The sequence below is a fragment of the Ambystoma mexicanum genome, chromosome 5p, assembly GCF_040938575.1.
Source record: "Ambystoma mexicanum isolate Mex_15411 chromosome 5p, UKY_AmexF1_1, whole genome shotgun sequence".
Classification (NCBI taxonomy): domain Eukaryota; kingdom Metazoa; phylum Chordata; class Amphibia; order Caudata; family Ambystomatidae; genus Ambystoma; species Ambystoma mexicanum.
The window spans coordinates 1,153,007,366-1,153,029,126 of NC_090930.1; the positions used below are offsets into that span (position 1 = coordinate 1,153,007,366).

A 21,761-nucleotide genomic window follows, 5' to 3' on the forward strand; every position below is an offset into this window, starting at 1 on the left:
ATTCCATCCGTTCCATCCACTCCATCCGTTCCACCCACTCATCCGTCCCATGCACTCCATCCATCCCACGCGCTCCATCCGTCCCGTCCACTCCATCCGTCCCGTCCACTCCACCCGTTCCGTCCACTCCATCCATTCCGTCCACTCCAACCATTCCATGCACTCCAATCATTCATGCACTCCAAACATTCATGCATTCTGTCCATTCCATTCATTCTGTCCGTTCCATGCACTCTATCCGTTCTATGTGCTCCATCTGTTCTATCTGTTCCATGCATTCCATCAGTTCCATGCATCCCATCTGTTCCATGCATTCCATCTGATCCATGCACTTCGTCCGTTCCATCCACTCCAACTGTTCCGTCGACTCCATCCGTTCCATCGACTCCATCCGTTCCATCGACTCCGTCCGTTCCATCCACTCTATCTGTTCCATCCACTCTATCTGTTCCATCCACTCTATACGTTTCATCCACTCTATACGTTCCATCTACTCTATACGTTCCATCTACTCTATCCGTTTGATCCGCTCCATGCGTTCTATCTGCTCCATGCGTTCCATCCGCTGCCTGCTTTCCATTTAATCCATCCACTCCGTCCGATCCAACCACTCCGTCCGATCCAACCACTCCATCTGTTCCGTTTACTTCATCCGTTCCACCCACTTCATCGGTTCCACCCACTCCATCCGTCCCACACACTCCATCTGTCCCACCCACTCATCTGTCCCACCCACTCCATCCGTCCCACGCACTCCATCTGTCCCACGCACTCCATCCGTCCCATGCACTCCATCCGTTCCACGCACTCCATCTGTCCCGTGCACTCCATCCGTTCCATGTACTCCTTCTGTTCTATGCACTCCATCTGTTCCACGCATTCCATCTGATCCATGCACTTTGTCTGTTCCATCCGCTCCAACTGTTCTGTCGACTCTATCCGTTCCATCAATTCCATCCATTCCACCCACTTCATCCGTTCCACCCACTTCATCCCTTCCACCCACTCCATCTGTCCACGCACTCCATCTGTCCACACACTCCATCCCTCCCACGCACTCCATCCGTCCCACGCACTCCATCGACTCCATCTGTTCCATCCACTCCATCCATTCGATCCACTCCAACCGTTTGATCCACTCCATCCGTTCGATCCGTTCTATGTCCTCTATCTGTTCCATGCGCTCTATCCATTCCATGCGCTCTATCCATTCCATGCACTCTATCCATTCCATGCACTCTATTCATTCCATGCACTCTATCCATTCTTGCACTCTATCCATGCCATGCACTCTCTCCGTTTCATATACTCACTACGTTCTATGCACTCCATCTGTTCCATCCACTTGATTCTGTCCGTTCCATCTGCTCTATCCGTTCCATCCACTCTATCCATTCCACCCACTCTATCCGTTCCACCCACTCTATCCGTTCCACGCACTCCATCCGTCCCATGCACTCCATCCGTCCCACGCACTCCATTCGTCTCACGCACTCCATTCGTCTCACGCACTCCATTCGTCTCACGCACTCCATTTGTCTCATGCACTCTATCTGTTCCATCCACTCCATCCGTTCCATACAGTCCATCAGTTCCATCCACTTCATCCGTTCCATCCACTTCATCAATTCCATCCATTTCATCCATTCGATGCACTCCATTTGTTCCATCCATTCCATGCACTCTATCCCTTCCATTCACTCTATCCAGTCCATGCACTCTATCCATTCCATGCACTTCATTCGTTCCATCCATTCCATGTACTCCATCCGTTTCATGTACTCCGTCCATTCAATGCAATCCGCGCATTCCATGCACTCTGTCCATTCTATGTACTCCCTCCAGTCTATGCACTCCATCCGTTCTGTCTGTTCCAAGCACTCCATCAGATCCAAGCACTTTATCCGTTCTATCCACTCCAACCTTTACATCGACACCCTGCGTTCCATCCACTCTATCCGTTCCATCCACTCTATCCGTTCCATCCACTCTATCCGTTCCATTTGATCCATCTACTCCGTCCGATCTAGCCATTCCATCCGATCCGTTCACTCCATTTGATCCGTCCACTTCATTCGTTCCGTCCACTTCATCCTTTTCGTCCACTTCATCTGTTCCATCCACTTCATCCGTTATACATACAGCATCCGATTCATCCGCTACATCTGTTTCATCCGCTGCATCCATTTTATCCGTTTCATCCACAGCATCCATTTCATCCACTGCATCTACTTCATTTCTCTCATCCACTTCATTTCTTTCATCCACTTCATTCCTTTCATCCATTTCATTCCTTTCATCCACTTCATTCCTTTCATCCACTTCATTCGTTACACCTACTGCATCTGATTCATCCGCTACATCCGTTTCATCCGCTGCATCTATTTCATCCATTTCATCCGCAGCATCCATTTCACCCACTGCATCTACTTCATTTCTCTCATCCACTTCATTTTTTTCATCCACTTCATTCCTTTCGTCCATTTCATTAATTTCATCCACTTCAATCCTTTCATCCACTTCATTCGTTCTATTCAGTTTATCCGTTTTAATTTACATTAGTAGTTTTATTTTTCGATTTTTCTCGCTTGGGTCTCGATGCTGGATTGTTATTTTTGATATAGCAACATTGGGCTATTGTCTTTGTTGCTGTTATCCTGTTTGAGTTAAGAGTCGATTTTAGGGGAAGAGCCACATTTTCAGTAATTTGCGGAAAGACATGAGGTCCTCGGTGCAGCGGATGTGGGGTGGAAGTGAGTTCCAGAGAGTGGGGGCCAGGGCTGAGAATGATGATCCACCTAACCTGGCTGAGTCGGTTTTTGGTATCACTAGGAGGCCGGCAGTGCTTCATCTTAGAGTGCGTGGTGGATGGTAGGGTTTTAGTTTGTCCTGAAGATATTGAAAACCGGTTTTATGCATTGCTCGGTGAGAGATGCATAAGGTTTTGAAGGTCATCCTTTGGGCAACTGGAAGCCAGTGCAGAGTTTTGAGAGCTGGGGAGATGTGATCTCTCGGGCCAAGTGCAAGTAGCAGTTTGGCCGCAGCATTTTGGGCTCTTTGTAGTTTAGTCAGGTGGTATGCATGGACTCCGAGGTAGAGGGGGTTAGCATAGTCCAGTCTTGACATGACATTTGACTTGACCGCGGAGAGTCTGTTGGGAAAGGAGAGGTATGGAAAAATGCACCTAAGAGTTTTGAGGTGGTAGTGGCAGGACTTAGAGACGTTGTTGACTTGGAGCGAGAGGGTTATGTCAGAGTCTAGGGTGCATCCAAGGTTTTTTACTGAGTTTGAGGGTGTTGGGGAATTTCCCATGGCAGAAGACCAGGGTAGGGGGTGCGGAAGAAGTTCGGTGTTGCTACATACCATGATTTCGGTTTTGAAGGGGTTTAAGAAGAGGTGGTTTGTGGTCATCCAATGATCTATGTCAAGGAGGCATGCAGCGAGGTTGGGTTGGCAGTTGGGTTTTTAATTAAGGAGTTTTAGGGTTAGTTGTGTGTCATCGGTGTAGTTGTAGCACAGGACATTTTGCGAGCTGAATATTCGTGGGAGGGTGGACATATAGAGGTTGAATAGGAGGGCTGATAGGCATGCTCCTTGTGGAACTCCGGTATTAACAGGTCGGCCATGGAGAGCATAGGCAGAGAGTAGGGTTATTTGGTTCCTATTGATCAGGAAGGATGCTATCCATTTGAGAGCGTTTCCACAGATTCCTAGGGAGTGGAGGCGGTCGAGGAGGATTGAGTGGATGATTGTGTCGAAGGTGGCGGATAGGTCAAGAAGGATTAATGTGGCGCATCCCGCCGAATCTGCATCGTCCCAGATCGAGGTTAGGGTGGTTTTGGTTCCGTGTCGGGGTCTGAAACCTGATTGAGCGGGGTCTAGGAGATTGTTGGCTTCGACAAAGGCATTTAGTTGGGAGTAGGCGGTTCGGTCAATGAGTTTAGCAAGGAACCTGGTGTTTGAGATGGGGCGGTAGTTTTTGGGCTCGAGAGGGAAGGTTCTTTTAGAAGCGGTTTGACATGAGCAGATTTGAAAGCATCGGGACAAATTCCAGAGGAGAGGGAGTCGTGTATGATGGTTCTTGCGTTTTCTCCTGCACAGGTAGATACGAATATTTCTTTGAGGGTTGTCGCTGGGCAGTGGTCGAGCGGGGAGCCGGATGGTTTGCGGGCAGAGAGAAGTTTTCGAAATTGATCAGTTGATATTGGAGTGAAGGAATCGAAGGTGGAGTGGGTAGCGGTTGCAGGCGGTGGGATGGCAGGTAGGGTGGGTGGATTGCGTGGTGGGTGTAAGAGGGCTAGTTTGTTGGTTAGAGAGTTTGTTCTTTCGAGAGCAGTGGTGTAGAAGTGGAGAGAGAGTGAGTCACAGAGTGATTGTGAGGGGGTCGGTTGCATGGTGGTACATGATGGTTTGGTGAATTCGGAGATGATTTTGTGGAGTTCTTTGCTGGGGTTTTCACAGTTTAGGATTCGGGAGTTGTAATGGGTTTTTTTTGCTTTCCAAATTTCGGCTTTGTAGTGGCAATGGTGCCAGGCCAAGGTGGATCTGCTCAGGGTGGTTTTGTCTTTGCGACATTTGCGTTCTAGGGATTTATATCGTTGTTTTGTGGTCTTCAATTATGGTGTGAAACATCTAGGAAAAGGGCCATGGCAAGCTGATGGTTTGCAAGTGGGGGTGAGCAGGATTAATGAGGTGTTGAGCCATGAGTCGAAGGCTTCGGGGGTTAGGTGTTCATTGGGTGGGTGGGTAGGGGGAGGAGCCTGAAGGAGCGCATCGGCTAGGTCGGGAAGGATTTTTAGTTTCTTCCAGCATTTGCATAGATTTGGAGGTTCCGGTTCAGGTACGGGGAGCAGGGTGGGTGAGCAAATGGTGAAAGAGATAATGAAATGATCGGACCAGATGATAGGGGTGGGGGGGTTTAGATGTATCTGGTTATGGGAGCTGAAGATGGCATCAAGGGTGTGTCCTTTATAGTGAGTTGACCTGTTTATGTGGGTGTGGAGGTTAACCGCGTCTAGGCAGTCGACTAGAGAGTGGGTCATAGGGTTGGTGGGGATGTCAAGCCATATATTGAAATCTCCTAGAAGGGTGAGGGCGAGATGGTTTAGTTCGAGGGTGGCTATCGAGTCACAGAGGTTGTTTGAGAATTGTCTGTCATAGCCAGGGGGTATGTAGATGATCAGGAAGCTGTGAGAGAATTAAGGGAGGTCAGATAGTTTTATGAGGAGTGATTCGCAGGAGGGAATGGGTGGTTGTTGTCGATGATTGAGGCGGAGAAGTGTGACTTGAAGGCGATTGCTAGTCCACCTCCTCTAGAGGGTCGGTTCAGTGGGATGAGGGAGTAGTCTTGGGGGAAGGCTTCATTGGCGATAGGGGCAAAGTCGTCAGAGAACCAGGTTTCCGTGATAAAGACCAGGTCCAGTTTGTCAGAGGCGAGGAGGTCAAAGATGCTGTGTCTGTTTTTTGCTACAGATCGGGCATTAAAAAGGATGCATCTTACTTCGGAACAGGAGGATGGTGTGGGAGCAGCAGGGGTGGGGGGACGGATGGAGGGGGATTGCGTCGGAGGGGTGGTGGGTTGGGTCAGAGGGGGTGAGGGGAGAGAGTGGAATCTGGGGTGAGAGAGAGGGGGGAGGTTGGTGGTTGATGAGAAGAGTAGGCGGGGAGTTGAGGTGGTGGGTTTGGGGGAGGAGGGGTTGGACTGGTGTGTCGGGATGGTTGGATTTGGGTCTGAGGATTTGAAGGTGGGGTGAGGGGGGTTAGGAGTTTCAGTTGTGGTTGGTGAGAATGGGGTGGGATGGTTCTTCTGGCTTGGGCGATGGATAGGGGATGGGCAGAGGATGTGCTGGAGGGCAAGATGGTTTGGGGAAGGCGGGATGGGTGGTAGGGCGAGGGGGAAGGGAGGCGGGCATGAGTAGGTCGTTGTCGGCAGACCTTGGTGGGTTGAGTGGACTCATGGCTTGGAGAAGTTTGAACTGTGTTATAGATGGTGTAGGATGATTTTGTTTACACCTTCCAACTTCAACTATACCGCCGGATGTTAATTGTTCACACTTTCTATGTTTAACTGTACTACAGCTAGGGATAGTTTCTAGGTTCAACATAAACCACAACAAGATGTTATTTTCTCTTTCTAGTTTTGCCTATACTAAAGTTATGGACAGTTTTTAAGTTCAACTGATCCACCGGAAGATATTATCCACACTCTCTAAGCTTATCTACCTTACAGTTAGGGACGGTTTCAAAGTTCAACTGAACCACAGGAGGGTATTATTCACACTTTCAGAGTGTAACTACACCGCAGTTAGACACACTTTCTAGTTTGGCAGTGGCACTGGTTGTTATTATTTAGAGTTTCTAAGTTCAGTTGTATCACAGGAAAATATTATTCATACTTTGAAGGACAATTATACCACGGGATGATATTATTCACACTTGCTAAATTCAACTATGCCATAGGGCGGGATTATTCTCACTTTCTGAAATGAATTGGATCACAGTTAGGTTCTTAGGCAGACTTTATAAATTGAACTAGGCCACGGTTACACTATTAGGTACACTTTCTAGATTGAACAACATTGGAACACTTTCTAAATTCAACTATGGCACAGTGTGGTGTCTAGGAACCCTCTCAAATTGAACTGGATCATACATTTACACACAGCCAGCTTTTAAATAGCGAATGGATAACGTTTTGCCCAGTATCTATAACACACGTTGGGTGAGTGCTGAGAAGCGTGTGTGCATCACCCGGCACTATCAGAGAACAGACTAGCAGAGAAAAGCGCAACATCATGACCTAACACCTGGGCACTGCCAAAGGAAATGGCAGACTGGAGCAAAACACAGGCCCTTTATTATATATAATTTTTCCTCTCTTTCTGTTTGCTCTGTACATTTCATCTAGTTTTCCTCATTTGTCCGACTTTAACTTCTACAGCTCTCCTCCTTGACCATGAGTGTTGTCATATAGGCCTCTTTTACTTTCTATTGCAGCTAGCCATGTTGCCCATGAGCATTATCTATGAACTGAACCATTTTGCGCTTGTTTTACGTTCCTGTCTCACCCTGGAGTACTTTGCATTGCATCACCTGCCCCAGTTTGATGTGGCCCCTTTTCACTGTGTTGGAGCATTGCTCGCCGTTGGGTTAATGCTTTGCGCAGGGCGTGCCTTCGTTTCTGCTGTCCAATTTTAAGGGGAAATTTACAGTTTGGGGTTTTCATTTTTTTAATTTGAAGGGGAAAATGCCAGCACAGATTTCGGCTAGGCTTTTTACTTTATTTTAAACAATAACAAAAAAATCTATGGATTATAGGGATTATGTGGCACTACACTTCTCACTACACATGGCAGATTAATGATTTTTAAAATTCCAAATGGCTATTTTTTAACTTTGAAACACATTGTAAGTATGAGAGGTTCCCCCTCTCTATCCCCCCACACGTATGTATGTAGCCTAAAAAGTCAGTCTCTGAGAATTGAACCACGAATGAGCATCGAACACCCCAGACCTCACTCCCCCGATTCCCTAGCCACCCGTGACTAAAACACTTGGGTAGCCTAGGAATGTCGTTTGAGAATATGCAGAAGAGCGAGATGCCAGGCCCACGTTCAGAACAGTAATAGCCACTACTCTTTGGCACATGTGCAGACAGCACCTGTGCGGCTGATGGTTTTCTTTTTATTTCGTAAAGATTAAATTAATTTTTAAAACTGCAAATCCATGTTTGTTCTAATCTCTTATCTGAGAAAGTGCAAAAATAAGTGTCTCGTTAGCGAGCATGACAGAAAAGCTGCGGCTTGTCTCTTATGCCCCCCCAGAGAAGTTGTCATTTGAGCGCACTCGATTGATTTGACTCAATTTAAACATATTCTTAAACTTTAAGGACAAGCATGGAGCCCAAGGTAGGGCCTTAGCTAAATATATGCTGGGCTGGGCTGTCATGGAGGGGCTGGGTCACCTAGTATCTAATGTATCCATTTTCTATTGTATTTGTATTTCCATCTAGTTCTTTGTCAATTGCCCTATTGACAACGTTTGTAACATACCATTTTGTTGGTTGCCTTTTTTTGGAGTGGGGGGGCACCAACGATTCTTCCCCCCTTGGGTGCAATCTTGTGTAAGACCGGCCCTGGTGCCAGCCAGGCCTGGGTGCATGGGTCCTCCTGCAGCACATGCGCTGCAAAGTGCACTGACAGGGCAGGGGTTGGTTGATTGGGCATCCTGTGCCCTGCTGTGACACTGTATGTCAGTTGGCAGGGAAATGGCAGAGGAATCATCGGGATCAAGGGCCTAGACAGCCAGGCAGGGCATAGGCTGCAGCTGGTGCCCAGCCAGTAGGAGCCCAAGCCCAGAAGCCACCCTCACCCTTGTACCGGCTGCTAGCAGTCTGCCACTGCCAAGATTGGCATTGGTCGGCGTCGATAAGGTAAGTGGAACTAAGAAGGCCAAATGTGAAATCACCTGCCTGCTGGCGAAGGAGCGGGGGGGGGGGGGTTTCAGAAAAAGGGAGGCAGTGTCTTTTGCTAGGAACCTCTCTGCCTGCGCTCCCCTGGGCTATTCCTGCAGAATATGCTTGCATTGAATATCATTGAGAAACACTAAATGCAAGGTGAAACGGCACCAAACATTCCCAATCTCCAGGATGACGGCAAATAGAGAGATGAAGAAAAGTTAATGGCTGGGTGATGTGTGGGTGCTTTTGAATTGTCAGAGTTCATATTGGGAGGCTACTGACATTTGGCATGTCAGTATGAAGAACTTATTTGATTTAAATAGACAAACATAAGCCCATAATGAAATACACACCCAAATTAACATCTACAATAATTAAGAGGATAGGAACAATTAGCTTACAAACTTGCACTCTGTGCGTCACACTGGTAACTTCGAGGCCCAATTTTACAGAAGAAGCATAATCAAAACCCCTTGCCTTATGGAAAAAGACGTAACTTCACGTAGAAGTATAAACATAATTTAATTGAATCTTCAGGCTGGGGGTGAATAATGAGATGAATACCTTATCCTACGATGACAAAGAGTAAAGACGGATACTGTATAGTAAGGAATGGAGGGAGTTCATTCATGGTGAACTGGTATGACCAATGTGCAATTAAAATATGATACACAAACATTAAAATCAGGGGGGTAGAAGGTTATTTCATGTGCACTGTCAGCAGTGATAGGACAGAGGGCCATTTCAAAGAGAAACATAGAGATAGGAATCAGTGGGCTGACGTCTTGTAGGAAGGACATTTGCGAAATATGCTAATTGAATTCCGAAATGAATATAAGCCATGTGCTAAACAACGCTATAAGTACACCAAAATGCTGGTGCATTAACATGTGGATCAGAATAATATCAGTACAAACTCCAAAAGTGCCCTCTTTTCCTGCTCACATGTTAAGCGATACAGGAAAAAAATATAAGACATTTGATGTGCAATGCAAGTAATTAGTTTAGCATATGCACAGTCAGGTACTCATGCAAGACTAGCACTGGATCTAAAAGAAAACAACAGATGCTAATTAATGGCTACTACATGGAGGTTGTGGATATGTGTGCGGCCTGGTCTGAGTATTTGAAAGTGCTGCAGAACCCTGAAATGCGTATATAACAATGCATGGGGAAGAAAATGAAGGAGGCCGATTGCTGTGTTATCGGCCCTCCAGGAATAGCAAACATAGTCTAAATTTATGTTTACTAAGTAGCGCAAGGAATTTGGAATGATTATTGGTGAGCTGGGTTGCCCGTTATTATTCAAGATGTGCAACCAAACAGCTGCACAGTGAACATCAGGGTGATCTATGGGTCCAGGGATTGTTGCAGAGTTGGAAGATACTCCCAGGTCTGACAGGGGCACATATAACAACACAGTGATCTCCAAGGGTACTTATGGTGAACTAACCCATCATGCCGGTCAATGTGTGGTAATGAGCTCTGTTCCGGATTTAGTGTTGCACCAGCGGTTTGAACTACTAATAAGAGTTTTGATGTGGTATTAAGTTAGAGGCAGCGGCTTCCGGATTTACGCTAATGCAGCTAAGTGCCCAAAGTGCTATTGACCATGGTCAGCAGTTCACGGGTGCTAGGCAGGTTAGGCAATGGTGGTTTCAGGGCCAAGCGGTAGTCACTGAGGTCTTATCAAGATGTTCCCTGTTTTCAGCCTCCAAGTACCAGCATGCACTCGGGTCTCTTAGTGTTTTCCCTCATGAACTTGGGCTTCTGCCACTTCTCAGGTCTTGTTTAACCCTAACAGGAGCCCGTGGTCACAGAGTCCTCTCGTCTCGCTGAGAAGGATGGAGCCCCCAGGTATCGCTACTCTACCAGGGCTTAAGCAAGACCCAAGTCATTTCACCACATGCTTAAGCCACGTGCTCTGTCAGGGCGCTGACTGAAATCATACATTTACACACAGCCTAGCCAGCTTTTAAATAGCTAAGAGATGACGTTTTGCCCAGTACCTATAACAAATGTTGGGTGAGTGCTCAGAAGCGTGTGTGCATCACCCGGCAGCATCAGAGCACAGACTAGTAGAGGAAAGCACATCATCGTGACCTAACACCCAGGCACTGCCAAAGGAAATGGCAGACTGGAACAAAACACAGGCCCTTTATTATATATAATTTAGCCTCTCTTCCTGTTTGCTCTGTACATTTCATTAATTTTGCCTCATTTGCCCGACTTCACCTTCTACAGCTCGCTCGGCATTGACCATGCATGCTGTCCTTTTACCTTCTATTGCAGCTAGCCATGTTGCCCATGAGCATTATCTATTAATTGCGCCATTTTGTGCTTGTTTTACATTCTTCGTGTCACTGTGGAGTACTATGCCTTGCATCACCTGCCCCAGATTGACGTGGCTCCTTTTCACTGTGTTGGAGCGTTGCTCCCCGTTCAGTTAATGGTTTGCGCAGGGCGTGCCTTCGCTTCTGCTGTCAACTTTTTAAGGGCAAACTTACAGTTTCAGTTTTTAATTTCTTCATTTGAAGGGAAAAATGCTAACACAGATTTCAGCTTACTTTTTTTAAACAATAAAAAAATCAAAACAAAAAGCCAATGGATTTTTAGGGGGTTGTGTGGCAGCTGCACTACTCACTACACATGCAGATTAATGATTTTTTAAATTCCAAACGGCTATTTTTAACTTAGAAACACATTGTAAATATGAGAGGTTCCCCCAGCACGCCGCTCCCCCCCCACACGTATGTATGTAGCCTAAAAAGCCAGTCTCTTAGAAGTGAGCCACGAATGAACATCAAGCACCCCAGACCTCACTGCCCCGATTCCCTAGCCACCCGTGACTAAAACACTTGGGTAGCCTAGGAATGTCGTTTGAGAATATGGAGAAGAGCGAGATTCCATGGCCACGTTCAGAACAGTAATAGCCACTACTCTTTGGCACATGTGCAGACAGCACCTGTGCGGCCGATGGTTTTCTTTTTATTTCGTAAAGATGAAATTAATTTTTAATACTGCAAATCCATGTTTGTTCGAATCTCTTACCCGAGAAAGTGCCAAAATAAGTGCCTCGTTAGCGAGCATGACAGAAAAGCTGCGGCTTGTCTCTTATGCCCATACGCACCCCCAGATAAGTTGTCATTTGAGCGCACTCCGTTGATTTGACTCGACTTAAACATATTCTTAAACTTTAATGACAGGCATGGAGCCCGAGGTAGGGCCTTAGCTAAATATATGCTGGGCTGGTCTGTCAAAGAGGGGCTGGGTCACCTAGTATCTGATGTATGCAATTTCTATTGCATTTATATTTCCATCTAGTACTTAATCGAGTGCCCCATTGACAACATTTGTAAGCTATTACTACATATTATACCCACCAAAAATATCGCTGTATATATGGTCGTCTGGAACGGCCATAGGCGATATTTTTGGGGGGATGATTTTGGGGGTTTTTTGGAGCGGGGATTGCGGGGGTGTCCCCCGCTCCTTTAAAAATAATGCGGGGGTTGCGAAGGTGTCCTCCGCAAGTTCCATGCCTTAATATCGCCGCAAAAATATGGCGATATTTTTGTATGGTGATATGTTTGCCGGGATATTAACACATGGAAGCCATTTGTTACATACAATTTTTTTGGTTGTCATTTTTGGTAGGTGGTGTGCGGGGGTGGGCACAAACGATGCTTCCTGGGTGGGGTGCAATCTGGTGTAAAACCAGCCCTGATTGAAACTCACTACCCTTGACACTCAGAGCAGAAATATCTTACTGGGTTTTCCATAAACAGCTCAAGACTCTGCTTTTCACCCAATGCTTGACTCTTGTCTGAGCCACTAACCAATGTTCTTAAATATATTTGCTTTTTCTCCTGCTGTTCCAAATTCTGTAACCTGCGCTTTGATGCCTAAGGGTTTAGAGCGCTCTACAAATGCAAAAAAATAATTTAAATAAATAAATCTAGAGCGTATGGTTGCATTAACCACATTTCTGTATTACAGGTATGGTACAAGGTTATATAATGACACTCCTTATTCGTATATTCAAACACGGTTACACCTTTTATTTTACCGCTCTCCACCAACACCCATCCATTCATGCAACGGCATATTTACAAATCGTGTACCCAAACGAATCTAACAAATACCAACACACACATACTCTTTTCAAACCACTATTCTATTTACACTCCACCAGTTCACCCATCTGTAGAGTAACAAACACATGCATCTGGAACAGTTTAACCTCTTGGCTGTGCCTAGGCTGCTTCTTCCTTGAACACAACTTGGGTAATTTCTATTTGTCTTGACTCACACGGTCTTTTCAAGTCAACATTACAAAGTATTTCATTTTTCCACAGCATACCGAGAAACTGGTGGCCTTCCTGTTTGGGATTGCTTCACACATGGTGGCTGATGTGAGCTGGCACAGCTTGGGCATCGAACAAGGATTCCTGAGAGCCATGGCATCGGTAGGTGCACGTAATGTAAGCAAATCCCTTTTATTCGATGCTGAAATGGAAGTACCAACCTATAACTGTTGGCTTAAATTGAGTGATGGGGAGAAAAAGAGGCACAGACAAGATCACACACAGTGCCAGTCAGGCGGCAGGATCCAATGTCAGGTATTCTTAAATCAGGGCATACATGTAAGGCCATTTTCAGTATCACTATTAGAGGGAGGATAGGACTAAGGTGGGCAACAAAACATACCTCCCACCATGATATGGCTGGAAGCCTGCGCACAGAGGTGAACAGTGACTTCTTAAGTGTCACCAAGTCTTTGATAGCAGACCAAGCACGAGGCTTGCAGTGATGGCGCTTCAAATAGCTTTGGCACAAGTTGTCCAAACAAGAAAAAGATTGTGTTAAGCTATAAATCAAAATCCAACACGGGGAGATCTGGGTTCATGTGAAATCAAATGGGACAAGATATTACATGGAGGTAGCAGAGTAAAGGCAAATGTTCAAGTGTCTTCATAATGTGCCAGCATGATGCCCTCACAATTCTCTAGGAGGTCCTCGCAGCAGGTCCTCCACAAAGAGAGGCGGCAGGTGACCAAAGATATCTTAGCGAGGGTCAGTCCAAGGCAGGCAAATTCCTAGGCTGGGGTTTCTGCAACCTAAAAAAGAGGAGCCCGCTCTTTGTCACCCTGTGGATGCAAAGCGCAGAGGAAGCTAGGAGAGTGGGAATGGGAACTATCAACTTAATGGAAACTGTCCTCGGGAAGGAGGCCTCAGTTAGCCTCCCTTTTCAGTCTTGGGCCCGAAGTGGAGCAGGGATTCTGGGAAAGGGGTCAGAAAAGGGGAATCGGCCCATAAAAGTGCCACCTAGCTCCTGTGGTGTTATCTAGTTTGAATCTCCCGTCGCCAGTCAAACAGAGGCCTTCTTAAAAGCAGGAAATGGAGGAGGCTGCAACTTGTGTGATCCAAAAGGGGCCTCAGGAACACCCACAGCTAAACGGTTCATTCTCTTTTAGGGCATTTCTCAATGCAAATAGTACATAAAGGTAGGGAGATCATCAGGAAAACAGTCAAATGACTCTTAAAAATACACCATTAATCCCTGAAACTAAAAGAGACTTACTTATAAGCGCACTGGGAACACTAGGACAGTAATCAGCTTTGGAGGAATGTGGGTTTTAGCCACTGATCTAGGCCTTCATTCCATGCTGCTGGCTGCCTCATCCCCTGTGATGATGCACTGTTCAGCATCACCCCAGCTCTTCACGCTCCCTCTCTGCTCCCTTCACCCGCCCACACTACCCGACACCTGCTTACTTTGGGGCCCCAGCAGCTGCTGCCCCTTTGCCCATGTCAACCTCATCACTCTGGCCTCTACCTCCCTCAGGTCACGCCGGCTTACTTTGCCATGGAAATGGAAGAGGGGCTCTTCTCGGAACGCTGCATTCCATTTCCATATTTGCTTGTTTTTTTTTACATTTACTTATCATTTTTTTAAATGCTCATGCCCTTACAACTTCAGGGCTTTAACAAGTGGTGCAAATAGCTATAATGACCCCCGCCTCCTTGGGTCATTACTATGGCATTCTGGCCCGCTCAGGATGGCGGACATGGCCGGTGCTGAGCGAAGGCAGGCTCCCTGTTGCCTCCCCACATTAACAAATAAAAAATGTTGCTACCTGGGGAAGGGCCTCCAGAGGCTGGAACAGCGGGCGGAGAATGTCTTTCTCACCTGCTGTTCCAGCCACCTGATTGGCTGAGCACCCTTCCCCAGGTTGTTAAATCTCTTGGAATTGATAAAGACCCCCTCTTATCTCAACCCTATTAACTTGACCCAAGGACCATTACCACCTATTAATGGCCCTCAGAAGGTAGCACTGAGAAGTACTGCCATTACTTGGCAGATATGTATGGCAGGTTTGTATGCACACTTGTGGTAATTTTACACACAATTATATTGTTCACGCCACATGCAGTATCCATACAAAAGCCACAGAACAATGACCTTATTACTGTACCACTACTCACCTATAATAAGAAGACTATCACTACACTCACTGTAATAGCTTAATACAGTTGAGGTGTGATGTCAGAATTCCTGTTACTTGAGCAACAACAGAGCAGAATTCCAGTTCCCAATAGAGCACATAATTAAATCTGTTACTAGATTTTCAAATTCCTTTCTTTTGAAAAACTTTTCTGTATTGTAGTAGGTTTATTCTGTCACTGATGTGTTCTCCGCAGGAAAGAAAGAATCTATCTGCATGTTAACACTCATTTTAAACCAAATAATGGCTTTTAAATAAAATGTATTAAACTTCCTAAATTATTTGTGCAACACATTACAAGCTGCACATTCTGTTTATATGAACAGATTCAACAATGAAAATATGCATGAACAACTGGGAGAACAGTTACATTAAGCAAGAGACCAAATATTAACAGGGACTGTGCTGCAGCAATGTATTATTAAGATTATAACACCCCATACCGTACATGAAAAGGACATTTCAAGCCACTTTCTGCCTCGTTCCTGTTTGGACCTGGAACTTCTGAGTGACTTCCAATATTCATTTAACGCAGAGCTCTGCAACCTTTGGCTTTCCAGATGCTTTGGACTACAACTCCCATCAGACCTAACCAGCATAGTCAATTGTGAGAGGTCATGGGAGTCATAGTCCAAAACATCTGGAAAGCCAAAGGTTGCAGACCTCTGGTATAATGTATGGTAGAGGGTACTTCATCCCATATGTCTGACTTTGCAGAATAAGTGCGATAGACAGGTTATATTCTAGAATGGAAATGAAATTCCTATGTTTCTCATGGCAACTACTGTCACCAGGACCATCATGCGAATACCACAGTGTTTATTAAATTTGATTTACCTATTCCGCAAGAACCATATTTAATCTGATTTTCGAATAGAACATCACATGCTTAACCCTGCAACTAGGAGCAAGGTGATGTTTTGGGATCCGGGGGCTGGGGCAGGATTACATATATATCATTAGACAGATTGCAAGGGGTTCACTCTTGTTTAACAAGAAGGCCTTGTAGTATGGCATCCAAAAAAGATCAGCTTGGGTTTTTTGTATGTCTCTTTGGCAGAATTTCAATCCACGGTAAGGAATATCTACCAAACACTCGGCTAGCCCAATCTCAACATCATAGACATTCAACAGTGATTGATGGAGACAGAACAGGTGACTTTAAATCACTTATGCCAGACCAAAGCAAAGCTTATAATATGTGTAATAAAGTAGGGGCTCTTCAAGGTGCATGTTTTGGAAGGGTGGTTGGGCACATTGATTGTTCATTGACAGTTGAATGGTATATGAGGGTGTGTAGGTTGCTAGAGGATAGCCTACAAATTAAGATCCTTTTCTCTAACACTGCTACACTGCCAGTTTAATGGTGGACAGTGCACACACGACAGGACTGAAGGGATTCACACAGTTAGAGACCCAAAGACTGCCGACTCTCGCTAAATGTGTGTTAACCGACTTACTGTTCACTCAATTTACACATTGTACAATTCTCACTGGCGCTGCGCACCATTTCAGCTGCTCCTACAACCAACCATAAGCAAATATTTAGCCTCAGATAGTTGTGATGAATCCAATGGAGTCATCACGGATTCCATGGCAGTGACCTCCTCCCATGTGGCGTGGGGACGGCAGTCGCTCCCTGATCCTGACCCTAGGGGTAGCTATATGAGGGAGGATCACATGGGAGGAGACAACTACCAGGGAGATGTTTTGACTTCATTGGACAAGGTGCAATATTCTCCCCTTTTCCATGAAGAATACCCTCTAATACCCAAGTTCTCAATGGCATATTGTCATTCTGGTCAGGCCCCCACCTATGACCCAAACACCCACAACTCACACATAACACCTTTTGTCTCTGATATGCCTTTATGTGAAATCTCGGAGGAAAACCCATCTAAGACTTAAAAGCCCAATAACGTCCATGGACTCCAATTCCCATAACCACTCAGGTACCGGGACTGGGAGGAGGATGAGGGAGTGTGTGCAAACTGACAGGAGCTCGAAGTACAACATACAGGCTAGTTGTTTTCCCAAGTCTTCAGTGCGCAGGACATCTAATGATGGCAACCGCATTATGGAGCCGAGCAGTGCAGGAGAAGACGTTGAACCCCATGCTGAGGCTCACAGATGTGAGGCACACAGAAAAGTCTGTTGGAAAAGAGAAGGCCATCGGGACAGGAGGAGAAACGTGATGTGCAAGCAAGAAGGGTTGTGGAGTCACTGGGAACCGCAAAGAAACTCCTGGAGGTTTGATCGCTTGAGAAGACAGCGTTTCCTAATCCGGGCTGAAAAGGAAGTCCAGCATGTGGCTGTGGTGCTGCGCAGGATGCTGGAAGAACAACCGCACACTCTAAAATGGAAAGCAGGTGAAGGAATCACACTGCAGAAGCGTGAGCAGGATTGGAGGCACTGGAAGGAACTGGTGAATCTGCCCAAAGCAGCTGCCGATCCCGGGGCCTTCCGACAAGCACGCCAACAAAGGTTTGAATGGTACGAGATTACTGATGCAGAAAATACCCAAAGTTTGTTTGAAAGCAGACAAGGCAAAGTACAAAGGCAAACCCAAAGCAAGTACAAATGCATGAGATGCGAGTGTGGGGGAGAAGTTTGAACAAATGTTACCATAGACAGATATTCCAAGCACCTCACGGTATATGCAACTGTGGTGTAGCCAAAGAACTGTGAAATGCATAGAAGGTCCTGGCAGGTGAGTATACCAGACAGCTGGAATTGTATAAAGATTCCTGGCAGGAGTACCAGGCGATATGCAAAGTAACAAGAAATACTACAGAAAGACTGTTAGAGAACATATTGCTTAAACAAGAACTTTGTTAGTCTAGTGAAGACCCTTGTGAGTCCAGTGAAGACCCAAAGGAACTATTAGCTAAAGAGACATTTTTGCCAACCTATTTGGGGGAAGGGGACCACCCTCTCAATGCCAAGGACTTTACCTTGGAGAACATTTTCATTTGAGTCATTCCTTTACTTTTGGTTTTGAACACTTTTTGCCAACATCAAGTTAAAGACATTTCCTTGCACCCTATGTTATTTTGTTTGTAATGTGTCAGAATAGGATGTTCTGGAAACAAGGACGACTTTTCAATTACTGACATCCTGGCACAGACAGATCCTTAATTTTTAGTTTCTAAGTAGGGAAGTTCCTCTTTAGAATAGGGCCATAGCGGCATTTTCACAACCCACTTTTATTTAATACATTTCTTTGATTGAAACTATGACTACTTTGTGTCCGGCTTTCCTTGCTGACTCCTCACATAGTGCACTGCACCACCATCCCACCCTCAGCAGCTGCCTACAGCCTTTTGCAAAAAGTATTGGACAATCCTAAAACTGTCTCTTAATGTTATAATTTCTCTGGCATTGTGAATGAACTTCATGCTATGTTAGATTATTGTCTCCCGCAAATCCAGTCATGTGCAGCAATGTAGAAGCTAGAAGTCACTCTGCATTATGTGGTTACAACCCAGATGGTCCTGCACTTTACGAATACTCCAGCAACCTAACCTAACATGACATCACATAACACACAAGGCAGCATGTGTGAAACACCTGAAAGCAAAAGTGAAAGGATCAGGTTATCATACGATTGATAATATATGTTTTTCAAAAGAAGGGAGGATGCCGAACAGTCTGTGCTCTGCTTGTTTTATTAATCCAACCCACGTCGCTCCTTAATGCTGCTATGTGCAGAACATAAATCGACTCCAAAAGTATGATGTTTTTGGTGAAGTACTTCCAAATCCAACGCTCATTCAATCTTTCTCCAAACGGATTGCTTGTTGGTAGCTGATAGCCAATAGCCAACATGTATTTCACGCTCTGGTCGGTATGTCATTTAAGAAATCTAGGACACTCTTGGGTATCTGGAATTATCGCTGCATCTCCCTCTAAACTTCAAAATACTGTGAAACAGTGTTTGCTGAGGCGTACACAGGCTGCAGACCCCATCCCCCACTGACAGAGACACCGTCTGTTAGGCCCGGCCTGCCCATGCATCCTCGATTGCAGAGGAGTGGAGAAGCAGAGAGGAAAGACAGTAGGAGGAGACAGGCAATAGACACCCGGCACACACTGCCAGCTATGATGATCACACGGGTCCCCCCTCCCCGGTGCCCGCTGTGTGCGCTTTGTGCAAGCAGCACGGGCGACCGCGTTCAGGGGCACCCTACAAGTGCGGCCGTCACCCCGCTACAAGGTACGTGGGGCAGACCTCCCCTGCGGGGCCAAAAGTGGGGCGGGAGCAGTTAAATCCCCTAAATTGCCGACCCGCACACAGGGCGCGAACAATCCAGCCTACAGATCCACTGTTCCGCGGCGTCCACACAAGCCCCCCATCCTGGGCGCCTGCCGTGTGCGCTGTAAGCGAGCAGAATAGGCGTCCGGGTAGGGGTGCATCCCACAAGTGTGACTGCCGACCCGCTGTGGCGGCACTGGTCACTAGTGAGGTGGGAGCAGGAAAACCACCAAGCAAAGGGTGCTAATAACAATCCAGGAAAAAGAAATAAACATACCCGGCAGTAATAGGGAAAGACCCGGCCATATTCAAACGGTGCACTGTGACACTTGCATACTACTGGCGCCTGCTTGCCGACCACAAACTGCAGTAAAACGCTGGTAAGACTCCACACAGAACAGTGGGACCGTCACATACAGGCTGGCACATTCTACTCTGAACAACAGGGTCCCAGCAGAAATACTCCAGTAGCGCCTCTGAGGGCATCTGGAAACATCCAAAAAGTGTATACACAAGTACCAAGAAGGCGGAGCCAATAGAGCACAGCTCCCATACCTGCCTGTAGAGCCCAAATGGAGAACTGATATGCAAGTGGAGTGTGGAGACGGACCCCCCTGGAATCCAGGACCGACGGTTCAAAGCGACCCTCACACTGAACCCCATACCTCTGCGCAATCCCCGCTCAAAACCCCAGCGGGACTCCCACAACTTATGTTCCCACCAGATCGGCGCCTTGAACCGACCAGTGCCACAGAACCGTAAAACACGAAACCACGGGCTCAAACCGGCTACCACCTCCAGCAAACCAGCCCTATCCACAAAGAAATGCCCAGGGGCAACAAGAGCGCCAGAAAGGGCCCCATGGATTCCTTCACAAACGTGAACATGGAGAAACAAGGAGTGGAAACCCCCAAAACTCCGTCCGCTAGTCCTTAGCCACCCAATGATGACATCTCAGACCCGTACATGATAGCGCTCCAGGCTGGATTTGAGGCAGTAAACAAGAGACTAGACGACATAGGAAACACGGTATCCTCTATCAAATCCGACCTACAACAGGTAAATACTAGGGTTCTGGAGGCAGAAACCAGGATAGGGGAGCTGGAAGATACCTCCGTCCAACACGGAAAAGACATAGAAGATATCAGGAAGAACTTAAAGACGGTCCAAATGAAATGTGAGGACTTAGAATCGAGATCATGACGCAACAATATTAGAGTGGTCGAACTAGAAGAGAAGCCCCTTAATATCCCAATGGGGGTATTCCTGGAGGAAGTGATATGCACTATCCTCCCGAAGCGCAATTCTCCCAACAATTCCTGATTGAAAGAGCCCACAGGTCCCTTGCTTCCCCTCCCAAACCAGGGGCTCCACCTCGAACAGTAATAGCCCGCCTGCTTAATTACTGGGACAGGGACCTGATCCTGAGGCTGTCCAGAGAGAAAGGGACCCTATTGTATGACTCAGCAAGAATACACATATACCCAGACTTTTCCAATGGAGTACAAGTAGCCGGGCCGATCTTTCGATCAGGTAAAAAAAAGCGCTCAGAGCCCGTGCTATACCATAAGCTATGGCATTTCCAGCCAGACTCCAACTGCAGATCTCCGGCAAGTCACAGTTCTTTGATACTCCCGAAGAAGCCATGGGCTATATTGAACGGAACATCGCGTTGCCCCCAGACAAAAACACCCAAACCAGCAGCTCCAACACTTGAAGGAACAAGAGTACCCGTAGAGATGCCTGAGTTAAACGCAGGTTCTGTTCTACCGTAATAAGGCAGAGCGGCCTTCGGGGCAGTCTGTCTGTCACAGGAAAGCAATGCGCTCACAGAGCCACCCGCTGCCGCAAAAGTTGACACTGTTACAAAGGGTCACACTGTCCATTTGTGGGGATGGTGAGGGAGGGGGGAGGAAGCAAGGGCCTGTTGCCCAGTTGGGAACCAAAGAAGAATAAACAGCAGACCCTACGGAGGATATCAGAACCACTGGCCTAATTACTGGCATGACCCGAGAAAGGGAAAGTTGGCAAAAACAAACAAAAAACTAACAAACGCCAACAACATACTACACCAGAACGGGGGACGACCACCAGAACTCATGAGACAACTCACCACAAATGACCTTAATAAGAAAGACACAGGGGATTAGACTTTTAACATGGAACATCAGAGGTCTGGCACATCCGATCAAAGGTAGAAAACTGATAAGCTATGCCAACAGGCACAAAATAGATATTCTTCTCCTGCAAGAGACTCACACAACCAGAAAAGTCACAGATACATTTGCCCAGACATGGGGCCAAATGAGAATTGCCACTAACTACTCGACCCAGGCAAGAGGCATGCTCACAATGATACACAAACGTGTTAACTTTCAGATAGCCAGAACTGCAATAGATGAGGAAGGTCGCTATGTGATCATATGGGGGACACTGTATAACATGGAAACGATCATAATAAATACTTATGGTCCTAATATCGATACCTCAAATTTCTATCTGGAAATCCTGGAACTGATATCGCCGGTTGGTCACGTCA

General features: G+C 46.4%; 1 protein-coding gene across 1 annotated transcript in view; it reads left to right on the forward strand.

The window, feature by feature from the left end:
• GPLD1 (glycosylphosphatidylinositol specific phospholipase D1) overlaps positions 1-21,761 on the forward strand; it is a 701,308-nt gene that overhangs the window by 268,667 nt on the left and 410,880 nt on the right. The window contains exon 5 of the mRNA XM_069613627.1: positions 12,817-12,927. Within this exon, the coding sequence (XP_069469728.1) occupies positions 12,817-12,927 (111 nt within the window). The remainder of the gene's footprint in view (positions 1-12,816; positions 12,928-21,761) is intronic.